Source organism: Pristiophorus japonicus, chromosome 16 (genome assembly GCF_044704955.1).
Source record: "Pristiophorus japonicus isolate sPriJap1 chromosome 16, sPriJap1.hap1, whole genome shotgun sequence".
NCBI classification, from domain to species: domain Eukaryota; kingdom Metazoa; phylum Chordata; class Chondrichthyes; family Pristiophoridae; genus Pristiophorus; species Pristiophorus japonicus.
The window spans coordinates 52,726,931-52,746,872 of NC_091992.1; the positions used below are offsets into that span (position 1 = coordinate 52,726,931).

The following is a 19,942-nucleotide window of genomic DNA, read 5'->3' on the forward strand; positions in this document are numbered from 1 at the left end:
TTGAATGGTGCAACAGGCTCGAGGGGCTAAATGGCCCAATCCTGTTCCTATGATCCAACTCGGGGTGGGGGACTTCAATGTCCATCACCAAGAGTGGCTCGGTAGCTCCATTGCCGACCGAGCAGGACGATTCCTGAAGGACGCAGCTGCCAGACTGGGACTGCAACAGGTGGTGAAAGAACCAACACGAGGGAGGAGCCTACGTGACCTGGTCCTTGCCAATCTACCTGTCTCAGATGCACCTGTCAAAGTTGCAACCCACCACTGCAGGGCACTGCACATCGATTCTCCACCAGGTTCTCTATTCTATATTATTCCTCCTGAACAGAGTGATCATGAGTGCAGTGAAACCGGTATAAATGGCCACTCACATAAAACAGACACCCGTACAAAACTTATTGACAATCCCAAATCACTTGCATTGTAACATATACATGAGGAGTATAATGTAGGACATCGGAATTCGGAGGACAGCAGGAGATCGAAGGATAGGGGGAGCCCAGAGGTCGGAGGACAGCAAGAGGTTGCAGGACAGCGAGAGGTCGGAGGACAATCAGAGGTTGGAGGTCAGCGAGAGGTCGGAGGACAGCAGCGGGGTCATCATCCATGCCATGACAGGAGTTGACGACTGCTGGACGGACCACCACCTAATTCGCTCTGTCATCACCATCAACATTGCCCGAAAACAGCGACGGCAGCAGAAACAATGCTGCAGGAAAATCAACACCGGTGCACTCAAAGAAAGCCCTATTCAGCCAGCACCTCGCTACCAAGCTAACGACTCCCAGTAACCCAGAGACGCAGAGTGTCCACAGTGCCTGGTCAACACTCAAGGCTTCCATAATCAGCACCTGCGAAGAGACGCTCGATCACTCAACCAGGAAACACCAAGACTGGTTCAACGAAACCAACCAGGAGATCCAGGAGCTAATATGCCGCAAGCGCAAGGCATTCTTGGACTTGAAGCAGCAACACAACTCTAGGGCAAGAAAGCAGCTCTACCGATGTCTGAAGGCTGAAGCCCAACAGAAAAGAACAGATGGTCGGTTGAGAAAGCATAAGAGATCCAGCAACTAGGCGACAACCACGATGTGCAAGGATTCTTCAGCGCAATCAAGATGACCTACGGCCCAAGCACCCAAGGCCCTACCCCACTACTGGCCAAGAACGGAGAGGTGCTCATCAAGGACAGAGAGGCAGTCAGTGCCCGCTGGAAGGAGCACTTTGAGGATCTTCTCAACCAAGTGTCATCGACTCCATCCCGCAGCATGCTACCCACCATCACCTCAGCACAACCCCAGCCCAGCACGAGGTTGAAAAGGCCATCCGACAACTGAAGAACAACAAGTCATTAGGAGCAGATGGAATTCCCACCAAAGCACTAAAACATGGCGGAGAAGCACTATTGGCGCGGATCCATGACCTCATCTCTCTTATCTGGAAGGAGAAGATCATGCCAGGAGATCTGAGAGACACTGTAATCATGACCATTTTCAAGAAAGGTGACAAGTCCGACTGCAGTAACTACAGATGAATCTCCCTGTTGTCGACCAGCGGGAAAGTCATCACAAGAATCCTCCTGAATTGCCTTCTTCCTGTGGCTGAAGAACTCCCAGAGTCGCAATGAGGTTTCTGCCCACTAAGGGGCACAATGGACAGGATCTTCACCGCGCAACAGATTCAAGAGAAATGCAGGGAACAGCACAACCCATGTACATGGCCTTCTTCGACCTCACAAAGGTCTTCGACACTGTCAACCGTGAGGGATTATGGAGCATTCTCCTCAAATTCGGCTGCCCTGAAAAGTTTGTCACCATTCTCCGCCTGCTCCATGATGACATGCAAGCTGTGATCCTGACCAATGGATCCACCACAGACCCATTCCGCATTCGGACCAGGGTCAAGCAGGACTGCGTCATCGCACCAACGCTCTTCTCGATCTTCCTTGCTGCAATGCTCCATCTCACCCTCTGCAAGCTCCCCGCTGGAGTGGAGCTAAATTACAGGACAACCGGGAATCTGTTCAACCTCCGCCACCTCCAGGCCAGATCCAAGGTCGTCCCATCCTCCATCATCGAACTACAGTATGCAAACGACGCTTGCGTCTGCGCACACTCGGAGGCCGAACTCCAAGCCATCGTCAACACCTTCACCGAGGCGTACGAGAGCATGGGCCTTACACTAAACATCCGTAAGACAAAGGTCCTCTACCAACCTGCCCCCGCCACACAGCACTTCCCCTCAGTTATCGAAATACACGACGAGGCCTTGGACAACATGGACCATTTTCCATACCTCAGGAGCCTACTGTCAACAAGGGCAGACATCGACGACGAGGTCCAACACTGCCTTCAGTATGCCAGTGCAGCCTTCGGTCGCCTGAGGAAGAGAGTGTTTGAAGACCAGGACCTCAAACCCGGCACCAAGTCTACAGAGCAGTGGTAATATCTGCCCTCCTGTATGGCTCAGAGACATGGACTATGTACAGCAGGCATCTCAAAACACCGGAGAAGTACCATCAAAGCTGCCACCACAAGATCCTGCAAATCCATTGGCAGGATAGGCGTACCAACATCAGTGTTCTCACTCAGACCTATATCCCCAGCATCGAAGCACTGACCACACTTGATCAGCTCCGTTGGATGGGCCACATCGTCCACATGCCTGAGATGAGACTCCCAAAACAAGTGTTCTACTCGGAGCTCCGACACGTCAAGCGAGCCTCAGGTGGGCAGAAGAAGCACTTCAAGGATACCCTCAAAGCCTCCTTGAAAAAATGTCACATCCCCACGGACACCTGGGAATCCCTGGCTCAAGACCACCCAATGTGGAGGAAATGCGCTGAACACCTCGAGTCTCTTCGCCGAAAGCCAGCTGAAACCAAGCGTCGACAGCGGAAGGAGCATGTGGCAACCCAGGCCCCCACCCACCCGTTCCTCCAACCACCGTTTGTCCCACCTGTGACAGGGATTGTAGGTCCCGCATTGGTCTCTTTAGTTACCGGAGAACTCATTTCTAGTGTGGAAGCAAGTCATCCTCGACTCCGAGGGACTGACTATGATGATGATGATGATGAAAATGTGGAAAAATGTGAGGTTATCCACTTTGGCAGAAAATATAGAAAAATAAATTATAATTTAAATGGAGAAAAATTGACAAGTGCTTCAGTGCAGAGGGACTTGGGGGTCCTTGTGCATGAAACACAAAAAGTTAGTATGCAGGTACAGCAAGTAATCAGGAAGCCAAATCGAATGTTGGCCTTTATTGCAAGGGAGATGGAGTATAAAAGGAGAGAGGTCCTGCTACAACTGTACCAGGTATTGGTGAGGCCACACCTAGAGTACTGCATACAGTTTTGGTCTCCGTATTTAAGGAAGGATCATCATAGGCGATCCCTTGAACGAGGATGACTTGCTTCCACGAGAGTTCACAGATGTTTCAATGAAGTACCCGATGTTCCAGTCCTGAACCCCAGTTGAGGGGGTGGAAGATGCCTGTGCGTGGACTTTTTTAACATGTGGTGACTGTTGCACACCAGCCACCACACGGGCTCGACAGAGCTAGGCCTTTATCCAATGGCAAGGATTACCCAGGACGACTGGAGACCTGCTCTGCTGCACGGACCTAGTGCGCACACATATCGCAGTGTGGGCTGGCCCGTGCTGCCCCTGGGCCCTCGACTCTTCTGGGCCCAGCACCCTCATTCGCTGCACCTTGCTACGATGTTCCAGGGCCCGGCGCTCCAGCTTTATTTATAGCCCCGAACTGCGGTGGTGTTTTTTTTTTTGAAATTCGTAGCCAATCGTTCCAATTCTTTGTCAAATCACAAACGCCAGAGGTCACCTTGCACACGCCAAGGATCACTCTGCGCCAATGCTCTTAGCCAAAAGGCCTAGAGCCACTGCACCGTTCCTGGAAGTACTGCAATACCAGGTTCGTGCCATGGAGGTGGATGGGTCAGGTCCCCCACACACCTCCGTGGAGGTGGATGGGTCAAGCCACCCCACTGCGGTGGTGTTCTCACACAGGTCAGGGCGGCCCGCGATGTTCCAGGGCCCGGCGCTCCAGCTCTATTTTAGCCCCAACCTGCAGTGGTGTTCTCACACAGGTCAGGGCGGCCTGCGATGTTCCAGGGCCCGGCGCTCCAGCTCAAGGAAGGATATACTTGCATTGGAGGCTGTTCAGAGAAGGTTCATTAGGTTGATTCCGGAGGTGAAAGGGTTGACTTATGAAGATAGGTTGAGTAGGTTGGGCCTATACTCATTGGAGTTTAGAAGACTGAGAGGTGATCTTATCAAAATATATAAGTTAATGAGGGGGGCTCAACAAGGTGGATGCAGAGAGGATTTTTCGATTCAAATGGGAAACTAAAACTCGGGAGCATAGTCTCAGAATAAGGGGCTGCCCATTTGAAACTGAGATGAGGAGAAATTACTTTCTCTCAGAGGGTTATAAATCTGAGGAATTCTCTGCCCCAGGGAGCTGTGGAGGCTGGGTCATTGAATATATTTAAGGCGGAGATAGACAGAATTTTGAGCAATAAGGGAATAAAGGGTCATGGGGAGCAGGTAGGGAAGTGGAGCTGAGTCCTGATCAGATCAGCCATGATCGTATTAAAAGGCGGAGCAGGCCCGAGGGGCCAAATGGCCTACTCCTGCTCCTATTTCTTATGTTCTTATGTAGGCGCTCTGAAACCACGGACACTCACAAATTACGAACTAGCACAGCCTTCAATGCACCAAGCTCTTTTACACTTTAAAACACGAGAGACGTCACACTTGAAAATGTTCAAAGTACACACTGTATCAGAGTCTGAAGATCGTGATGACCAATGGATTGTTACTGGATTCCTTTTTGTCCCTGCTTCCGTAAGTAGCCGTGCTGACAACGCACCCAGACAATGCGCATACCAGGCCCAACGTGGACCCAGAAGGTGCGCAGAATCCTGACCCCACACCGACCCAGACGCTGCACACACCAGGCCCCACGTGGTATGTTTGGCCGTCATCTGAGAGCTTCGCTAGGAACAGCTCCCGCTGTACAGCTACTGGACTTGCAACATCAGTTTTGATGTTACATCTGCTTCCAAACTTTAATACGTAGCATTGTTGTAGCTGATTCGGTGCCGATCATAATCTCAGCTGGTTCTTCAAAATTGTTGAGAATATTTTTATGGAATATACATTAACCACTTTGCTTAGCTGTCTGTCTTACAGGTTTCACTTTAGTTCAAGGGGGGAATTATTACAATCACCAAGAAACATCCTGACCTCCAGATTGTATTACGGGCAGATTGTGCTAGTACTGTGTAAAGGCAGCCGGGAATTTTTCTTTCACACAAATCAGATTGGAATAATAGATCACAAAGAATAACGCATGCCCAGGAACAGTTTCAAGGCTGTAATCTGAGCTTCAAAGATGGTTACAAATTACTTGAGCCTTCTTCTGCCTTTGTTTGAGTTTAACCTCATGTTGTTGCAAAAGACTCCAGATTTAATAAATAAAACGTGACGGTCGATCATCTGTTTAAGACAGTAAGCAGCCGATTCCTGGTTCTATGTCTAGTCTGCATGAAGCAGGGGCAGTGACAGCGACAGGGGCGGCGACTGGGGCAACAAGGACAGCGACAGGGGCATCACTGTTACCATCAGTGCTGCTGGGGTAGGGAAGGGCAGGGAAGAGAGAAAATCAGCCCGGGGTCCCAACACTGACTGCTGACCAGGGACCCCTGCTGGAGGTGCCTGTGTGTGCATGTTGGGTGGAGACAGCATTGGGCTCAGACATGATGACCATTCCCCTTGACCCAATAACCCAGCTGTGCTATCTGTGCTAACACACGGAGTATCTCACTCACAGGTGCTGCCCAGAGAACCATGCCCCAACGTGGCACCAATGCTGGTCAAAGCAGAGGAAAACTGCCAGAACAAAGGATAATAAAATGGATGTATCTGTCTATTTAGCAATTTTGTAAAACAAAAATGAGTCCCTTACCTGATAATTGTCTCATTGTCGATTCTTACGATGCAGTATGGATCGCTGCTTCCCGTTCTGCAAACAGAGGGAGAACAGATCTGAGTATTTCTTGTCTACCTTCCCTTCTCTATCTACAAGGAGGCTGACTATTTAGTATGATGCTCACAGGTGAAATAAGTAAGTTCTTTTCATCACAAGTTGCCAATAGAAAAAAAGATTTGTATTCATATAACACCTCATCATCCCTCTCAACCATTTCAGAAGAAGCTCAGAGATTGAATTACACCATGCTGCTATTATGTGGGTAAAAGTGGGGGGCATTCTGGACACAGCAAGATACCACAAACAATGGGGTGAATGAGCAGTCAAATCATTTTAGCATCCACCCAAAGACTGGAAATGGCAGACAGAGTCTAAGGACTGGATTTTACAAACCTTGGCGGGTCCATGGCAGGCGACATTGGTGGCTGATCCCAACCCCAGTGCTGTTTCCATCTCACCCTCTGAAATGAATTTACTGTGACAGTGCTTGTCCAGCGAGTTTCCTGGCCAAATAGAGGAAGTGGGTCTGGTGACAACTTTTGATGATGCGTCATCAACCAGTTTCCTGAAAGGGACCAGGTCCAACTTTCTTTTGACAGTTGTGCTGTCAGTGTTCTATAGCACTGAGGTGCTGCAAACACTGACAAACACTGCACAGAGGTGCACGGCTGCACCCAGGCTCTCCCATCACTCACTCCATATGCTTAAGTTGAGCTTAAAACCGCAACCTTCTGGCTCAGAGGCAAGAGTGCTTCCACCAAGCCAAGCTGAGAATACAGGAAGCGGTACAGCCGAGGTTGCTCAGTGTGAGAGCCCAACAGCACAATCACCTCCCTGGGGCGGATACTTTCAAATATAATAAAATCCACATTTAAAATGAAGACCTCTCCACATGATTCTTGTATAAACAATCAGCAATTGCCTAGATCCATTGTTTGAGTGACAGTTACTTAGGACCATGCCCAGGTTTGTAGTGACTTTTTCCTCATTTAAAAGCACTTAAATTTTTGCTTTACATTCAGCTTACTGAAAATATTTAAATAACTACCGGGGCTCCTGGACATTGCCTGCGGTGAGTCAGGTGATTTATATAAGGAAAAGAGTTCACACCATATAATGCACGCTGGTATTATTCTACTGCTAAGGTGCAAATGTGCTTAAGTTAATCTGTCCCTTTTTCAGGCCACAAAATCTAATTGGTGCACATAAGCATAAGCTTGAGGTCATCTAGAGTGTAATTGCTTCTTACAAAAGGGCATCTGCAGATTGTCCGGCAAGTGTAAAATTCTGGCTCCTGGTCCATCTGCAAACTCTCACCCAACAGTAAATAACGCGCGATGCACCTTGGCATGAAACAACTGGATTTTTTGTAAGATTAATTGTGATTTGTTGGGGTTTTATGCAAAGCTTGCCATCCGGAGTGTGATATACACCCTCAAGACTAAGATATAATCTCAGAGAGACGGATAGATGTACTAGATCAGCGTGAAGGTTGGAAACAGAGCTGCAACACTGTAGCCCCAATCCTGTGGCCTAGTCTTGCTTCTAGTCAAGGCTCTGTTCCAGCACTGGATCCTGACAATTTCAGCCCTGTTAGGCTTAAAATCCACAGGTCAATAGCACTGTAGTAACAGTACAGCACAGTAGGAGGCCATTCGGTCCATCAAGTCTGCACCAAAATAGTACAAAATGGTTGCTGTGCTTAATGGAGGAATTTATGCTGTATATTAAAACATACATGCTGAATGCATGGTGGTTTTATTGACCCATGTAAAGAGAGTTGACAATTCAGTGGTGAGAAGGGAGTACAATCATTTGCTTTACAACAACTTGGACTTAAATAGCGATTTGAATGTAGAAAACATGTAAGGGATATGAGGAATGAGTGGGGGAGTGGGACTAACTAGATTGCTCTACAAAAGAACCGGTGCAGACTCGATGGGCCCAACTTTGCCCACCACTTTTTTCGGCGCACTTTGATCGCTGGAAACGGCGTTGGAAAAAAGTCTCCCCATCCTGGCCACTCTTCGGAGTCCCCAGAGTCCCAGCATGGCGTGCATTCTGAAATGGGGCGCGGAGCAACATGCCAGCGCCGAAAACAGTGCCGGCACCTGCGCGCATGCGCAATTAAGGCTGCGCGCATGCTCCTGCCCTCCCAGTGTGTCCTGTGGGCTGTGAGCAGGACCTGATGCTTGCAGCCCCTATCCCCGGCCGAAGGGACACCCCGATCTTGCCACACCCTATCCCCGGCCAAGTGGCCTCCGGCACCAGCCGGCCGGCCCGCTGAGCTCCCGGGCCGAGGTAGGACTTCAGTTTTATTTTTTATTCACTGATGGTTGTGCTTGAGAGCTTTGATTGGAGGGGGGAGGAGGAGAGTTTTGCGGGGGGGAGTGTGTTTTGTGGTGGGGGAGAGAAAGACTATTTTGGCGGGGGCGGAGAAAGAGTGTTTTGTATACCAGAATCTCTCTCTCGCTCTCTCTCGCTACCACACCACCCCCCCCCCACCGGTGACATCGCGGCCAGCAGCTCGCATTTCACCGGTCACTCTAGACTCCCAGTGCACATCTTCCCTCCCCTATCCCAGGCCGAATAGCCTCATGCACAGGCCGGCCCGCTGCCTTCCCAGGCCGACTTTAAGATAAGGACTTACTTCATTTTTATTAGTATTTTAATTGTTTGAGCTCTTCCTTGCAATGTTTGGTGCTTGGTTGTTGAGGTCCTTTCCAGTTCCCTTCCCTCCCTCCGCTATCCCTGCCCTAATGTCTGCCGAATGTGCGCTGCTTTTTCTTCACTGCCCGCAAGGTTTTTCAGAGCTGGCCACATACGCTGACCTAAGTCGATTTGGAGTAAATTTTTGCTGGCCGAAGTTGCATAAATGGCCAAAACTGGTGTCAGTGTCTGGGAACACACCCTTTTGAAAAAAAACTGACCTAAAAAAAATCGTACCTAACTGACTTCCTCTGGAGCAAATTTTGGGGGGGAAATGGCATTTTTTAACTTACGGCAGAAAAAACAACTTACTCCAAAAAAATTGCAAGTCATGGACAAAATTGGGCCTGATGGGACGAATGACCTCCTACTGTGCTGTACTATTCGATGATTCTATGAGAACATCCCAAGGCACTATGTATAACATGATGAGGAGCCTAGATAGAGTAGATAGTAAGGACCTATTTTCCTTAGCAGAGAGATCAATAACCAGGGGGCACAGACTTAAAGTAATTAGTAGAGGGATTAGAGGGGAGTTGAGGAGAATTTTTTCCGCCCAGAGGGTGGTGGGGTCTGGCACTAACTGCCTGAAAGCATGGTAGAGGCAGAAACCCTCAGCGCCTATATAAAGTACTTGGATATGCAAGTTAAGTGCCGTAACCTGCAAGGCTATGGACTAAGAGCTGGAAAGTGGGATTAGACTGGATAGCTCATTTTCAGCTGGCACAGACACGATGGGCCAAATGGCTTCCTTCTATGCCATAAATTTCTTCTATGATTTACACAGGGAGAAAAAAAATCAAAACAGACAAACGGCATAAAGGAACCAACAATGAACCATGGTGCAAGGGATAGGAGAAGTGACCAAAAGCTTGGTTGAAAAGATGGGCTTTGAGAAGGTATTTTAAAGAGAGTGCAAAGGGAGAGAGAGGCCGGGATTTTGCTTACCTTAGCGGGTCTGGGGCGGGCGACATTGGTGGTGGTCCCACTGCTGGCTCCATCCCACTCTGTGAAATGATTTCCCCTTGATGGGGCTTGTTAAGCCCGCCCAGCGCATTTCCCGGCCAATTAGAGGAAGCGGGCCGGGTGACATCATTTGATGACGCATCATTAGCCGGTTTTCTTAAAGGGACCATGTCCAAATTTATTTTGACATTTGTGCTGTCAGTGTTCTACAGCATTAAGGTGCTGCAAGCACTGCACAAAGGTGCACAGCTGCACCCAGGCTCTCCCATGACTCCCTACCGATGCTTATGGAGGAAGTCACAGCACACAGGAAGGATCTCTTCCCTTCCACTGGGAGGGAAGAGACCACCCCAGGAGATTAACACTGCCTGCTTTCACATTGCACAGGAGGGCACAAGCCGGGATGTGGTCAGGAGGACCAAGCTGCAGTGCCACAAACAGTAGATCACGAAACGTTATTGCAAAGCCACACTCAACCTTATCCTGCTGTGCCTCTCATCACATCTCCATCACTCTGCCTCCCCACCCTACTCCTGCACATCCTTACTCACACCAACTTACGTTGTACCTCCACCCATCCCTCCCTCTCTATCTACATTATCACATCCCCATCTCACTAGCCACCCCTCGATGCTTTATGGTGCCGGTTTGGGGTGATGCCCACCTGGCGCATCATGTGGCAGCCATAGTGTACAGTGTCAAGTGAACTAAATCTGGGCATGGTGAGGCCATCCCTGGCATCCCAAGCAGTAATGGGATCGGGTGCTAATGCCCTCTGTCCTGTGCAGCATCAGTTGATTGCGGAGAAGGTTGGTGTTGCTGTTGGTGCTACTGGTGTGCCTGGTGCTGCTGGTGTTGGGGCTGATCGTGGTGGAATTCTGAGGACCAAGGTGAGAGAATATAAAAGGCACCCATGCTGATGGAATAGATGGCAGGTGAAGTAGAGATGATCGAAGCGATCTGTCAATGGTGAGAGAGGTAATGAGGTCAGACTGGATGGAGACTTGTGTAAAGACCTGCAGCATGCTGAATCTGTTGTGGAAATGCAGTGAGGAAATGCATGTGGCTGCGGGAAGACATCTCTGTAATGTGAGAGCTTTGACTTGACATTTGAAGCTGTCAACTCATCCGCTGATTCAATGACCACTGAACTCCCACCTCAGCTTGACAGTCATGGTCCAGGACCAGCGTGGACTGCGTGGGTGTGCTGTCAAATGCAAAAGGTAAGCTGAAAATCATTTTTAAGTGGCTCTAAATAAACCACTAATTACCTGAACCGGGTGCCTGCCCTTGCCTGTCGGGTCTGCTCTTATCCTATGATCGGGTCTGCTCAGCGCTGACAGACCCGACATCGGGAAAGGCGCGTGTGAGTGAGTTGGCAGTGGGTTCCCGACCCTCTTTCAAAAATATCAAATTTCCACCCGCCCCGTCACCAATCTCACCCGCTTACCCTGGCCAGAGTGGAGGCTGAGGACTTTCAGTAAGGAATCCCAGAGAATAGGGCTGAGGCAGTTTTAAGGAAATAAATGTAGCAGAAACACAGTCTCATGCCTGTGAAAGGAGAAGCTGTTGGCCTTCACATATTATTCACATGCTCTCCTCAGAAAGTAACTTTGAAACAGCAGCTCCATAAAGTTCAGCTTTGTTAGTTAAAGGGGTACTGGTGACAGGGAGGCTCATTTACATTCCAGCAAGTCACACATTCCTGGCGTGAACAACCTACTTGCTGGGAAGTAACACATACTGCAGTGGCCATGTATTATTTTTAAAAGGGTGCTATTTTAAGACAAGAGTGAAGTATTCATATAAACACGGAGGATTTAAAAGATCACTGAGAAATAATAATTAGATGATTGTCTATGAGTGAAGCTTCGCAGTGTTGCGTGAACGCGCTACTCCGATTCTGATGGACAATCAAGGGTCAAACGTGCAGCCGAGGTTGTAGGTAGAGGAGAGCACTTAAGGGCCTCCAGGTGTAGCACATGAGCTGTTTCCTTGGTTACAGATGTCGGTGGTGTCCTCTGGTGATGTCATTCTGGTTTTATGCAAATGATGTCTACCCAAAACAAAAAAAATAATTGGAGCAGATATCTGAGAATCAACTATCCCACCAACAGTGCTTTGCGCTGTGGATAGTTTTCTCTCCACTGATAGATCAAAGTCAAAAGTGTAAGATACACTGAGGGACTCAGTGGTTTACTGCAAAATAAACTGAGTGACATCACCACATAGCAGGTGAATGGGTTACTTTACTTGTTTCAGTTTTAGATTTTTTAATCACCACTGTATTGCAGATCTGCGCTCTGTACGGTACAGAGTACTTATACACATGTGTAGGCCTGGCCCCTTCTTGTTTCTTAGCCACAAAGTCATGTGCAAGCCCTACTACTCCAGGACTTGAGGACCTAATCTAGGCTACCACTCGAGTGCAGCGTAGAGGGAGTGCCGCATTGTCGTAGATCTTGTCTTTCAGGTGAGGATGTGGTTATTTGAAGTAGTGTGTGGCCACAAAGGCCATAGAATAAACGGGAAAGAAAAACAGGATCAGATTAGTTGAGAAAAAAATTACCATGAGAATAAAATACCAGCAGGAGAATGATCAAAGTGGCTGTGAAGGACACAAAGGATGGACAAATAAGAAAATATATTAAAAAAAATTGTAAGTACTTAATGGAATGGAGATTTGTTCTATCTAGTTATTAATTTAATGTTAGTATAAGAACTTAAGAATCAGAAGCAAGAGTAGACCTTTCTGACTTTTGAGCCTGCTCCATTATTCAATGAGATCATGGCTGATCTTCGACCTCAATTCTACTTTCCTGCACTATCCCCATATCCCCTGATTTCCCCATGAGTCCAAAAATCTATTTATCTCAGCCTTGAATATATTCAACGACTCAGCATCCACAGCCCATTTGGGTAGAGAATTCCCAAGATTCAGAACTCGCTGAGTAAAGAAATTCCTCCTCATCTCAATCTTAAATGGTCGACCCCTTATCCTGAGGCTATGCCCCCTAGTTCTAGACTCTCCAGCCTGGGGAAACAACCTCTCCAGAACTAACCTGTCAATCGCCCTCAGAATCTTATATGTTTCAATGAGACCACCTCTCATTCTTCTAAACTCCAGAGAGTATGGGCCCAATCTATTCAATCTCTCCCCATAGGACAATCCTCTTATCCCAGGGATCAATCGAGTGAACCTTCGTTACACAGCCTCTATGGCATGTATGTCCAATATATGTTGTACTTCAAAAGGCTGTTGCATCCTTTAAGATGCTGCTTAAAACCTACTTCTTTGACCAAGCTTTTAGTCACCTGTCCTAATATCTCCTGCTGCAGCTCAGTGTCCAATTTTGTCTGATAATGCTCCTGTGGAGGGGAGTTATACCCGGTGTCCTGGCCAATATTTAGGACGCGTTTATTTGTACTGTAAAAATGTCCGTCCTTTGTCTCTGATTGGTCCTCTTGGAGATAAGCCACACCCTGAAGTTTCTCTGGAATGTGTAACTGGAACCGCCCATCCCAAGTTCTCACTGACTTCGCAAATTGTAACTCGATCCACTTTGACTTCCAGAAGCCACAGAGGATAGATCTCCCCAAAGACACCAAGTGCCTGCCGAAGTCATTTACCCCAGCACAAGTGCGTCCCTCACCCAGCCAAAGTCCCTACTTACACCAGCGCAAGTGTATGACCTTACCTCTACCCCCCCCCCCCTCCCCACTCCACCATAGATGGCGCATTGTGTACACATTGTTAACAAGTTTATTGGGTATGAAGCCCTTGTAGGGGGGTTGTAAGAATGTGATCCGTCTTCCTTGAGTTCCTTCACTCCCCTCCAATCTCCCCCACCCGTGTCTCAATCTCTCTCTTCCTCCCATGGCTCTCTCTCTTCACCCCCTAGATTCTCCCTCCCACCCCAGGCTCTCTCTCTCCCACCCCGCAGACTCTCTGCCCCCCCCCCCACCCCACTCCCCCCTACATTCTCTCTCTCTTCCCCACCCCGCACTCTCAGTTGCCCGCCGGGTCTGGGCCACTCGGCGCTCGGGGCCACTCAAGGGTCGGGGCCACTTAGGTGTCGGGGTCACTCAGGGGTCGGGGCCGCTCAGGGGTCGGGGCCGCTCATGGGTCGGGGCCGCTCAGGGATCGGGGCCGCTCAGGGATCGGGGCCGCTCAGGGATCGGGGCCGCGACCGCTCAGGGGTCGGGGCCGCTCAGGGGTCGGGGCCGCTCAGGGGTCGGGGCCGCTCAGGGGTCGGGGCCGCTCAGGGGTCGGGGCCGCTCAGGGGTCGGGGCCGCTCAGGGATCGGGGCCGCTCAGGGATCGGGGCCGCTAAGGGGTCGGGGCCGCTCAGGGATCAGGGCCGCTCAGGGATCGGGGCCGCTCAGAGTTTGGGGCCGCTCAGGGGTCGGGGCCGCTCAGGGGTCGGGGCCGCTCAGGGGTCGGGGCCGCTCAGGGGTCGGGGCCGCTCAGGGGTCGAAGCCATTCAGGTGTCGGGACCACTCAGGGATCGAGGCCATTCAGGGGTCGGGTCCGCTCAGGGGTCGAGGCCATTCAGGTGTCGGGACCACTCAGGGATCGAGGCCATTCAGGGGTCGGGTCCGCTCAGGTTTCAGGTTCGCTCAGGGGTCAGGGTCGCTCAGGGTTCGGGGTCGCTCAGGGTTCGGGGTCGCTCAGGGGTCGGGGTCGCTCAGGGTTTGGGGTCGCTCAGGGGTCGGGACCGCTTGGCTCTCGGGCCTGCTCAGTCGGGGGCTCAACGGGCAACATGGTCAGAATGATTCAGGTTCGGGGTCGCACTTCTGGCCCGGCACTTCCGGTTCGGGTGGGAGAATTGGGGGCGGGGACTCCACAGCAAAAGCACAGTACAAATAGTCACTTCGACTTTTTATCCCTCAATCAACATTACAAAAAAGAACAGATTATGTGGTCATTATTACATTGCTGTTTGTGGGAGTTTGCCGTGCGCTGGTTGGCTGCTGCGTTTCCCACATTACAACAGTGACTACACTCCAAAAGTACTTCAGTGGCTATAAAGCGCTTTGAGATGATCGGTGGTGATGAAAGGCGCTATATAAATCCAAGTCTTTCTTTCTTTCTGTGTAGCAGCGCCTTGGGACGTTTTGCAATGGTAAAGGCGCTATATAAATGCAAGTTGTTGTTGTAGTTGTAAAACATGTCTGTTCCCCTCACCCACCAAGGTGAATGATCACAGGGTCTGACTGCTTCGCCTGACCTGTGGCCTGTGGGAAGCAGTGCACCCGGAACAATTATTTTCAGCTTTCTCGTGAAAGGACCAAGTGAAAATATCTCGTGTATATTAAAATGTCATCTACTGCATGCAGCTTGGTGGTGAGAGCAAACCACAGCTAGCAGAAGTACAAGCCCTGGTCACATCATTTACAGGAACTGCTGACTTACAAAGTCAACTCACCGTCTATTTTACCTTTTTTTTTTCCTGCTCTTTATATAATCCTTTTGAGGTATATAAAGTAAATACATGCATGAAACACAAGCAGATTAAAAGGGTGAGAGAAAAAAAAGACGATTAGCTTCATTAATGCTCAACCTCGCTGTAAGATACTACAACCTCATACATTACCCATCCTCAACCACGAGTTATGCAAACCCCCAGGGAGAGAGAAATACAGAGAAAAGAAATTGGCCAGTTTCAGCAAAAATATTGGAAAATTCTTCCCCGAATCCATCAGCAACCTCTAGGGGACCATGGTTACACACGATGCATCACTAGACAGCCTTAACTAACTCCATTTCACTCTCCCCTTATAAGTCCAAACTATTCACGAGGTTGTACATCCATCAGACAAGTCCCAAAGGTGCCCCACTTTATCTCTTGTACCCACCGAGAGCTCTGTCCACCAATAATGCTTCCATCACTCCCTTCAAATTCCTAAAACTATCTACTTCCCTGACCTCCTGGGTAAGCTATTCCACATATGGACCTAGAGCTGTAATTGGGATTAGACTGGATGACCTTTTGTTGGACGGCGCAGATATAATGGTAAATACTGCAGGGAATAGAATACGGCCAGGGTAATCTCCTGGACTAGTTTCGATCGCCTGGATGGGTCGGAGAGGAATTTTCCCAGATTTTTTCTCCCTAAATTGGCCTGGGTTTTTATATGGTTTTGGCCTCTCCCAGGAGATCATGTGGCTCTGGTTGGGGTGGAGTGTAGAATGTTTCAGTATAAGGGGTGCCGCAGTTGTGTGAGACGGACTGATTGGGCTGGGCGCTCTTTGCCTTTCCGTTATTGTTCATGGGTTTGTATTTAACCTTTAAGGCTGCTGACCAAAGGCCGTGCGGCTCTTTGTCGGCCGGCATGGACACGATGGGCCGAAATGGCCTCCTTCTGCGCTGTAAATTTCTATGTTTCTATATTCACCATCTTCAACATGAAAGAGTTACACCGTTGGTGGCAGAGCCTTCAGCTGGCCAGACCTTGCTCTCTGAACTCCTCCTTAAACGCTACCACTTCTGATTTTTCTCCCTTTAAAATCTTCTCAATTCCCATTTTTTGGGGCCAAGCTTTCATTAACTCTCTCATTAACTCGCCAACCCTTGGCTCATTTCCCATTCCTCTATTCTTTTTATCTATGTCCCACTCCAGGGATTTGAGCAGAAAAAATCTAGGTTGACACTCCCAGTGTAGTACTGAGGAAGTGCTGCACTGTTGGAGGTGCCGTCTTTCGGATGAGACATTAAACAAACCATCTGCTCTCTCAGGACGTACATGATCCCATAGCGCCAGTTCAAAAAAGAACAGGGGAGTTATCCCCGATGTCCCGGCCAATATTTATCCATCAATCAACAGCACTAAAACAGATTATCTGGTCATTATCACCTTGTTGTTTGTGAGAGCTTGCTGTGCGCAAATTGTCTGCCGCGTTTCCCACATTACAACAGTGCTTACACTTCAAAAGGTACTTCATTCGCTGTAAAGTGCTTTGGGACATCCGGTGTTGGTGACAGGTGCTATATAAATGCAAGTCTTTCTTTTTATGTCTGTTTCCTACCCTCCTGCTACAAAGCAATTTCCATATTAAAGGTGTTATGGCAATGCAAGTTATTAATGGTGTAGTTATCTTCTCTCAAATAAGCCTGAAGGCATGCACCCTTGTCCCAAAGCTTGTATTAATACTGAACACCATACTGGGATCCAGTATATCCATTCCCTTTTAAAACCTTAAATAGCTCAAGAAGATCACCTTCCAGCCACCATTTCCAATATAAACATCTCTCACAGATGAGATATTTTCCCTCAAGGTACAGCTGCCCAATCCTATTTATCAGTTTAGTTGTCCTTCATACTCCCTCCAAATAAAACAGAGATGCTCTCCTCCCAGTGCCATTTGTGATTTAATTTAAATTTAGTTGGAATATGAGTATTAAACACAGGAGTGAATATGAAGACTTGCATTTTTATAGCACTTTTCACTACTTCAGGACATCGTAAAGCACTTTTCAACCAATGAAGTACTTTTGAAGTGTAGTTACTATTGTACTGTAGATAGCAGTCTATATACGCACAGCAAACTCCCACAATCAGCAATGGGATATTGACCAGATAATCTGTTTTACTGATGGTGATTGAGGGATAAATATCGGCCAGGACATTGGGGTGTAGTCTCCTGCTCTTCCTCAAATAGAGCCATGAGATCTTTTCCGTTCACCTGAGTAGGTAGACGGGGCAGCGGTTTAACGTCTCATCTGAACGACAACACCTCCGACAGTGCAGCACTCCCTCAGCACTACACTGGGAGTGTCAACCTAGATTTTGTGCTCAAGTCTCTGGAGTGGAACTATAATTCAAAGTAATTTAACTTAATTTAATTAAAAGTATTTTAATTCATCGCGATTCCATAGAATGGGAGTGAATGGAAAATGGTTTTCTCCATTGGAATTCTATGATTAGTTCACAGTTAAACATGTTTTGGCTACACTTTTGTTCAAAATCTCCAGTGAGTTGTGGTTGTATTGGGCTACTTGGACATCGTGCTGATGGTGATTCCAAGGATAGCTCTGGTGTGACTATTTTGGGGGGAGGGGGTAGGCCATACCACCCCTTTGTACCAGAGTAAAATATTCCATGGTGATTTCGCGGAGTCCCCCGTGAAATCGGTAGAAGTAGCCATTTTCAGCCGGTCTCCCGCTAGAGTTATGACAGAGCCTGGTGGAGCCCACATGAAATCTCAACCCCACTGCTGTAAGTGCTCCACCAACACCTGAAAAATCAGACAGTAAAAAGAAAAATGAAATCTAGCTGTGTGCATCCAAACCCAATGAGCACCGCAGGGAATAGTGTCCTATTGACACTGATGACAATATTATGATTTCGTTGATAAGATTCCTGTTGGTTTTGATGGGACTTTGTTGCTTATTTTGACATCTTTTACTTTGAATGCACCACATGCTTGTTTATTATATTAGTGGTGCTGATTCACAAGCTCTCTCACCTCCTTTAAGACGCTCCTTAAAACTTACCTCTTCGACCAATCTTTTGGTCAGCTGAGCGAATATCTGCCTATGTAGGTCGGTGTCAATTTTTTTTTGATGAAGCTCCTGTGAAGTGCAATGCGAGAAAAGGGACAGAGAGAAAGTGGTGGAGAGAGAGAAAAAGGACGGATAGAGAATAAAGGGACAGAGAGGGAAAGGGGGTAGAGAGAAAAAGGGGGAGAGAGGGAATAGGGTTGGAAAGAGAGTGTAAAGGATAGAGAGAAGGGGAGAGAAAGAAAATGGAAGAGAGCGGCAGAGTAAAGGGGCAGCGAGAAAAGGGGGAGAGAGCGAGAGCAAGAGGGAGTGAAATAAATAATTAGAAATAGAAAACAGAGTTGGAGGGGGGGTTAAAGACAGAAAGGAGAACGATCCCAGCAATCCTCAAAGTGTAGACATGAGAATCTGGGTTTTGAATGGATACCTGTGAAAGGTGCCGGGGTTGTGGTGTATTGGGCTGGGGAAGGCAGTCTGGCGCACGGTGTCCCGATGAGTATGAGCAGGAATGTACCGGGAGCACAGCCCGGTGCAGGAGCAGCGTCGCACGGAACATGGCCGCAGCATAAAGCCCCTTCTCATCTCCGGAGTCCTGTCCCAACACCGTGACAATATTAACCGGGATCCGGATCAAAGGTGCTGCAGGAGAGGGCGTCCAGGCTGGGTGGACAGAGTCTCTCCACCAGCCCATAACTGACCGGGCACCAGGTACAGGTCACATCACCATCAGCAGCCTCTGCTCCGGGCACCTCCTCACCGGTTTACTGGCAATGTACCGAATGATACCGATTATTGCAGGAAATCACACAGCGTCCTCGTGAAATGTGCAATCTCTCGGGGAGAAACCCCATGGGCATGGACCGAGCCCAACCAGGCTCATCCCGAGTGATAGACCAACCCGGACTAAATGTAACAGTAATGTACCAGACCAACCCATACTAAATATCATAGTAATATACCAGACCAACCCGGACTAAATCTTGACACTAATGCACCGGACCGAACTAAATCCCATTGATACACCGAACCTAACCAAGTTGAGCCTGGAATAAATCCCAAATTATGTCGAATAAACTTTAGTATTTCTGTCCATCTGCATTATGGATCTGGATTTCCAGCTCCAGCGGGGTTTGTTAAAGGGAAATAGCAGTTTTTACCTTCACTGTAAAGATTGTGGAACAATTATTGAATCAAATGCCACCGCGCTCTGAATTAAAGTAATGAACCACAGCAGCTCAAACTGACGGGAGGCAATGAATAAAACCAACTGTCTCATACTCACAGGTCTTTGGCTGGTAATTTTTTCCCTTCAATGATCCGAAGGAATAAGGAGCTGCGCTTTGCCATAGCGAGTTCCGAACAAACTCGAAAAGGTTTAAGAGCTAAAAGTTGGGGGTGAGACGCCGGCCGGCTCCGGGTGCTGTGTGTCCGGGGAGAAGGCTCGGGTCCCGGCGGATGGACAGCTCGCTGTGCCTCTGTCACAGCCCCCGAGCTGTGATCGGACCTCTGCCGCCTTGTGCAACCCTCACTGGAGTCACCATGTGGAGCTGAAGCCCACTGCTTTCATCGAGGCTTGGGCGGCGCCACGGGGTAGGTGAAGGAACTGTGATTGGTCACAGAACGTCTCGGGGAATGAAAACAGGAGCAAGTCACGCCTTTAAAAAAGAACCTTTATGTCAATAATGGAGACCAGTCCCAAGTCAGTTGGATATTGTGTAGATTTCACAGGCCAGGTGGTTTCGGCTCAGT

At 48.7% G+C, this 19,942-nt stretch overlaps 1 protein-coding gene across 2 annotated transcripts in view; it reads right to left on the reverse strand.

Moving 5' to 3' along the window:
* The window catches only part of rasa4 (RAS p21 protein activator 4), a 286,693-nt gene extending 267,025 nt beyond the window's left edge, over window positions 1-19,668 (reverse strand). For both annotated transcript variants that reach the window (XM_070857323.1, XM_070857322.1), the window contains exons 1-2: window positions 19,476-19,668; window positions 5,992-6,048 (exon numbers count right to left, since the gene is read on the reverse strand). In XM_070857323.1, coding sequence (XP_070713424.1) covers window positions 5,992-6,048; window positions 19,476-19,540 — 122 coding nt within the window. In that variant the 5' untranslated portion in view covers window positions 19,541-19,668. The remainder of the gene's footprint in view (window positions 1-5,991; window positions 6,049-19,475) is intronic.
* Between the last annotated feature and the right edge of the window lie 274 nt (window positions 19,669-19,942).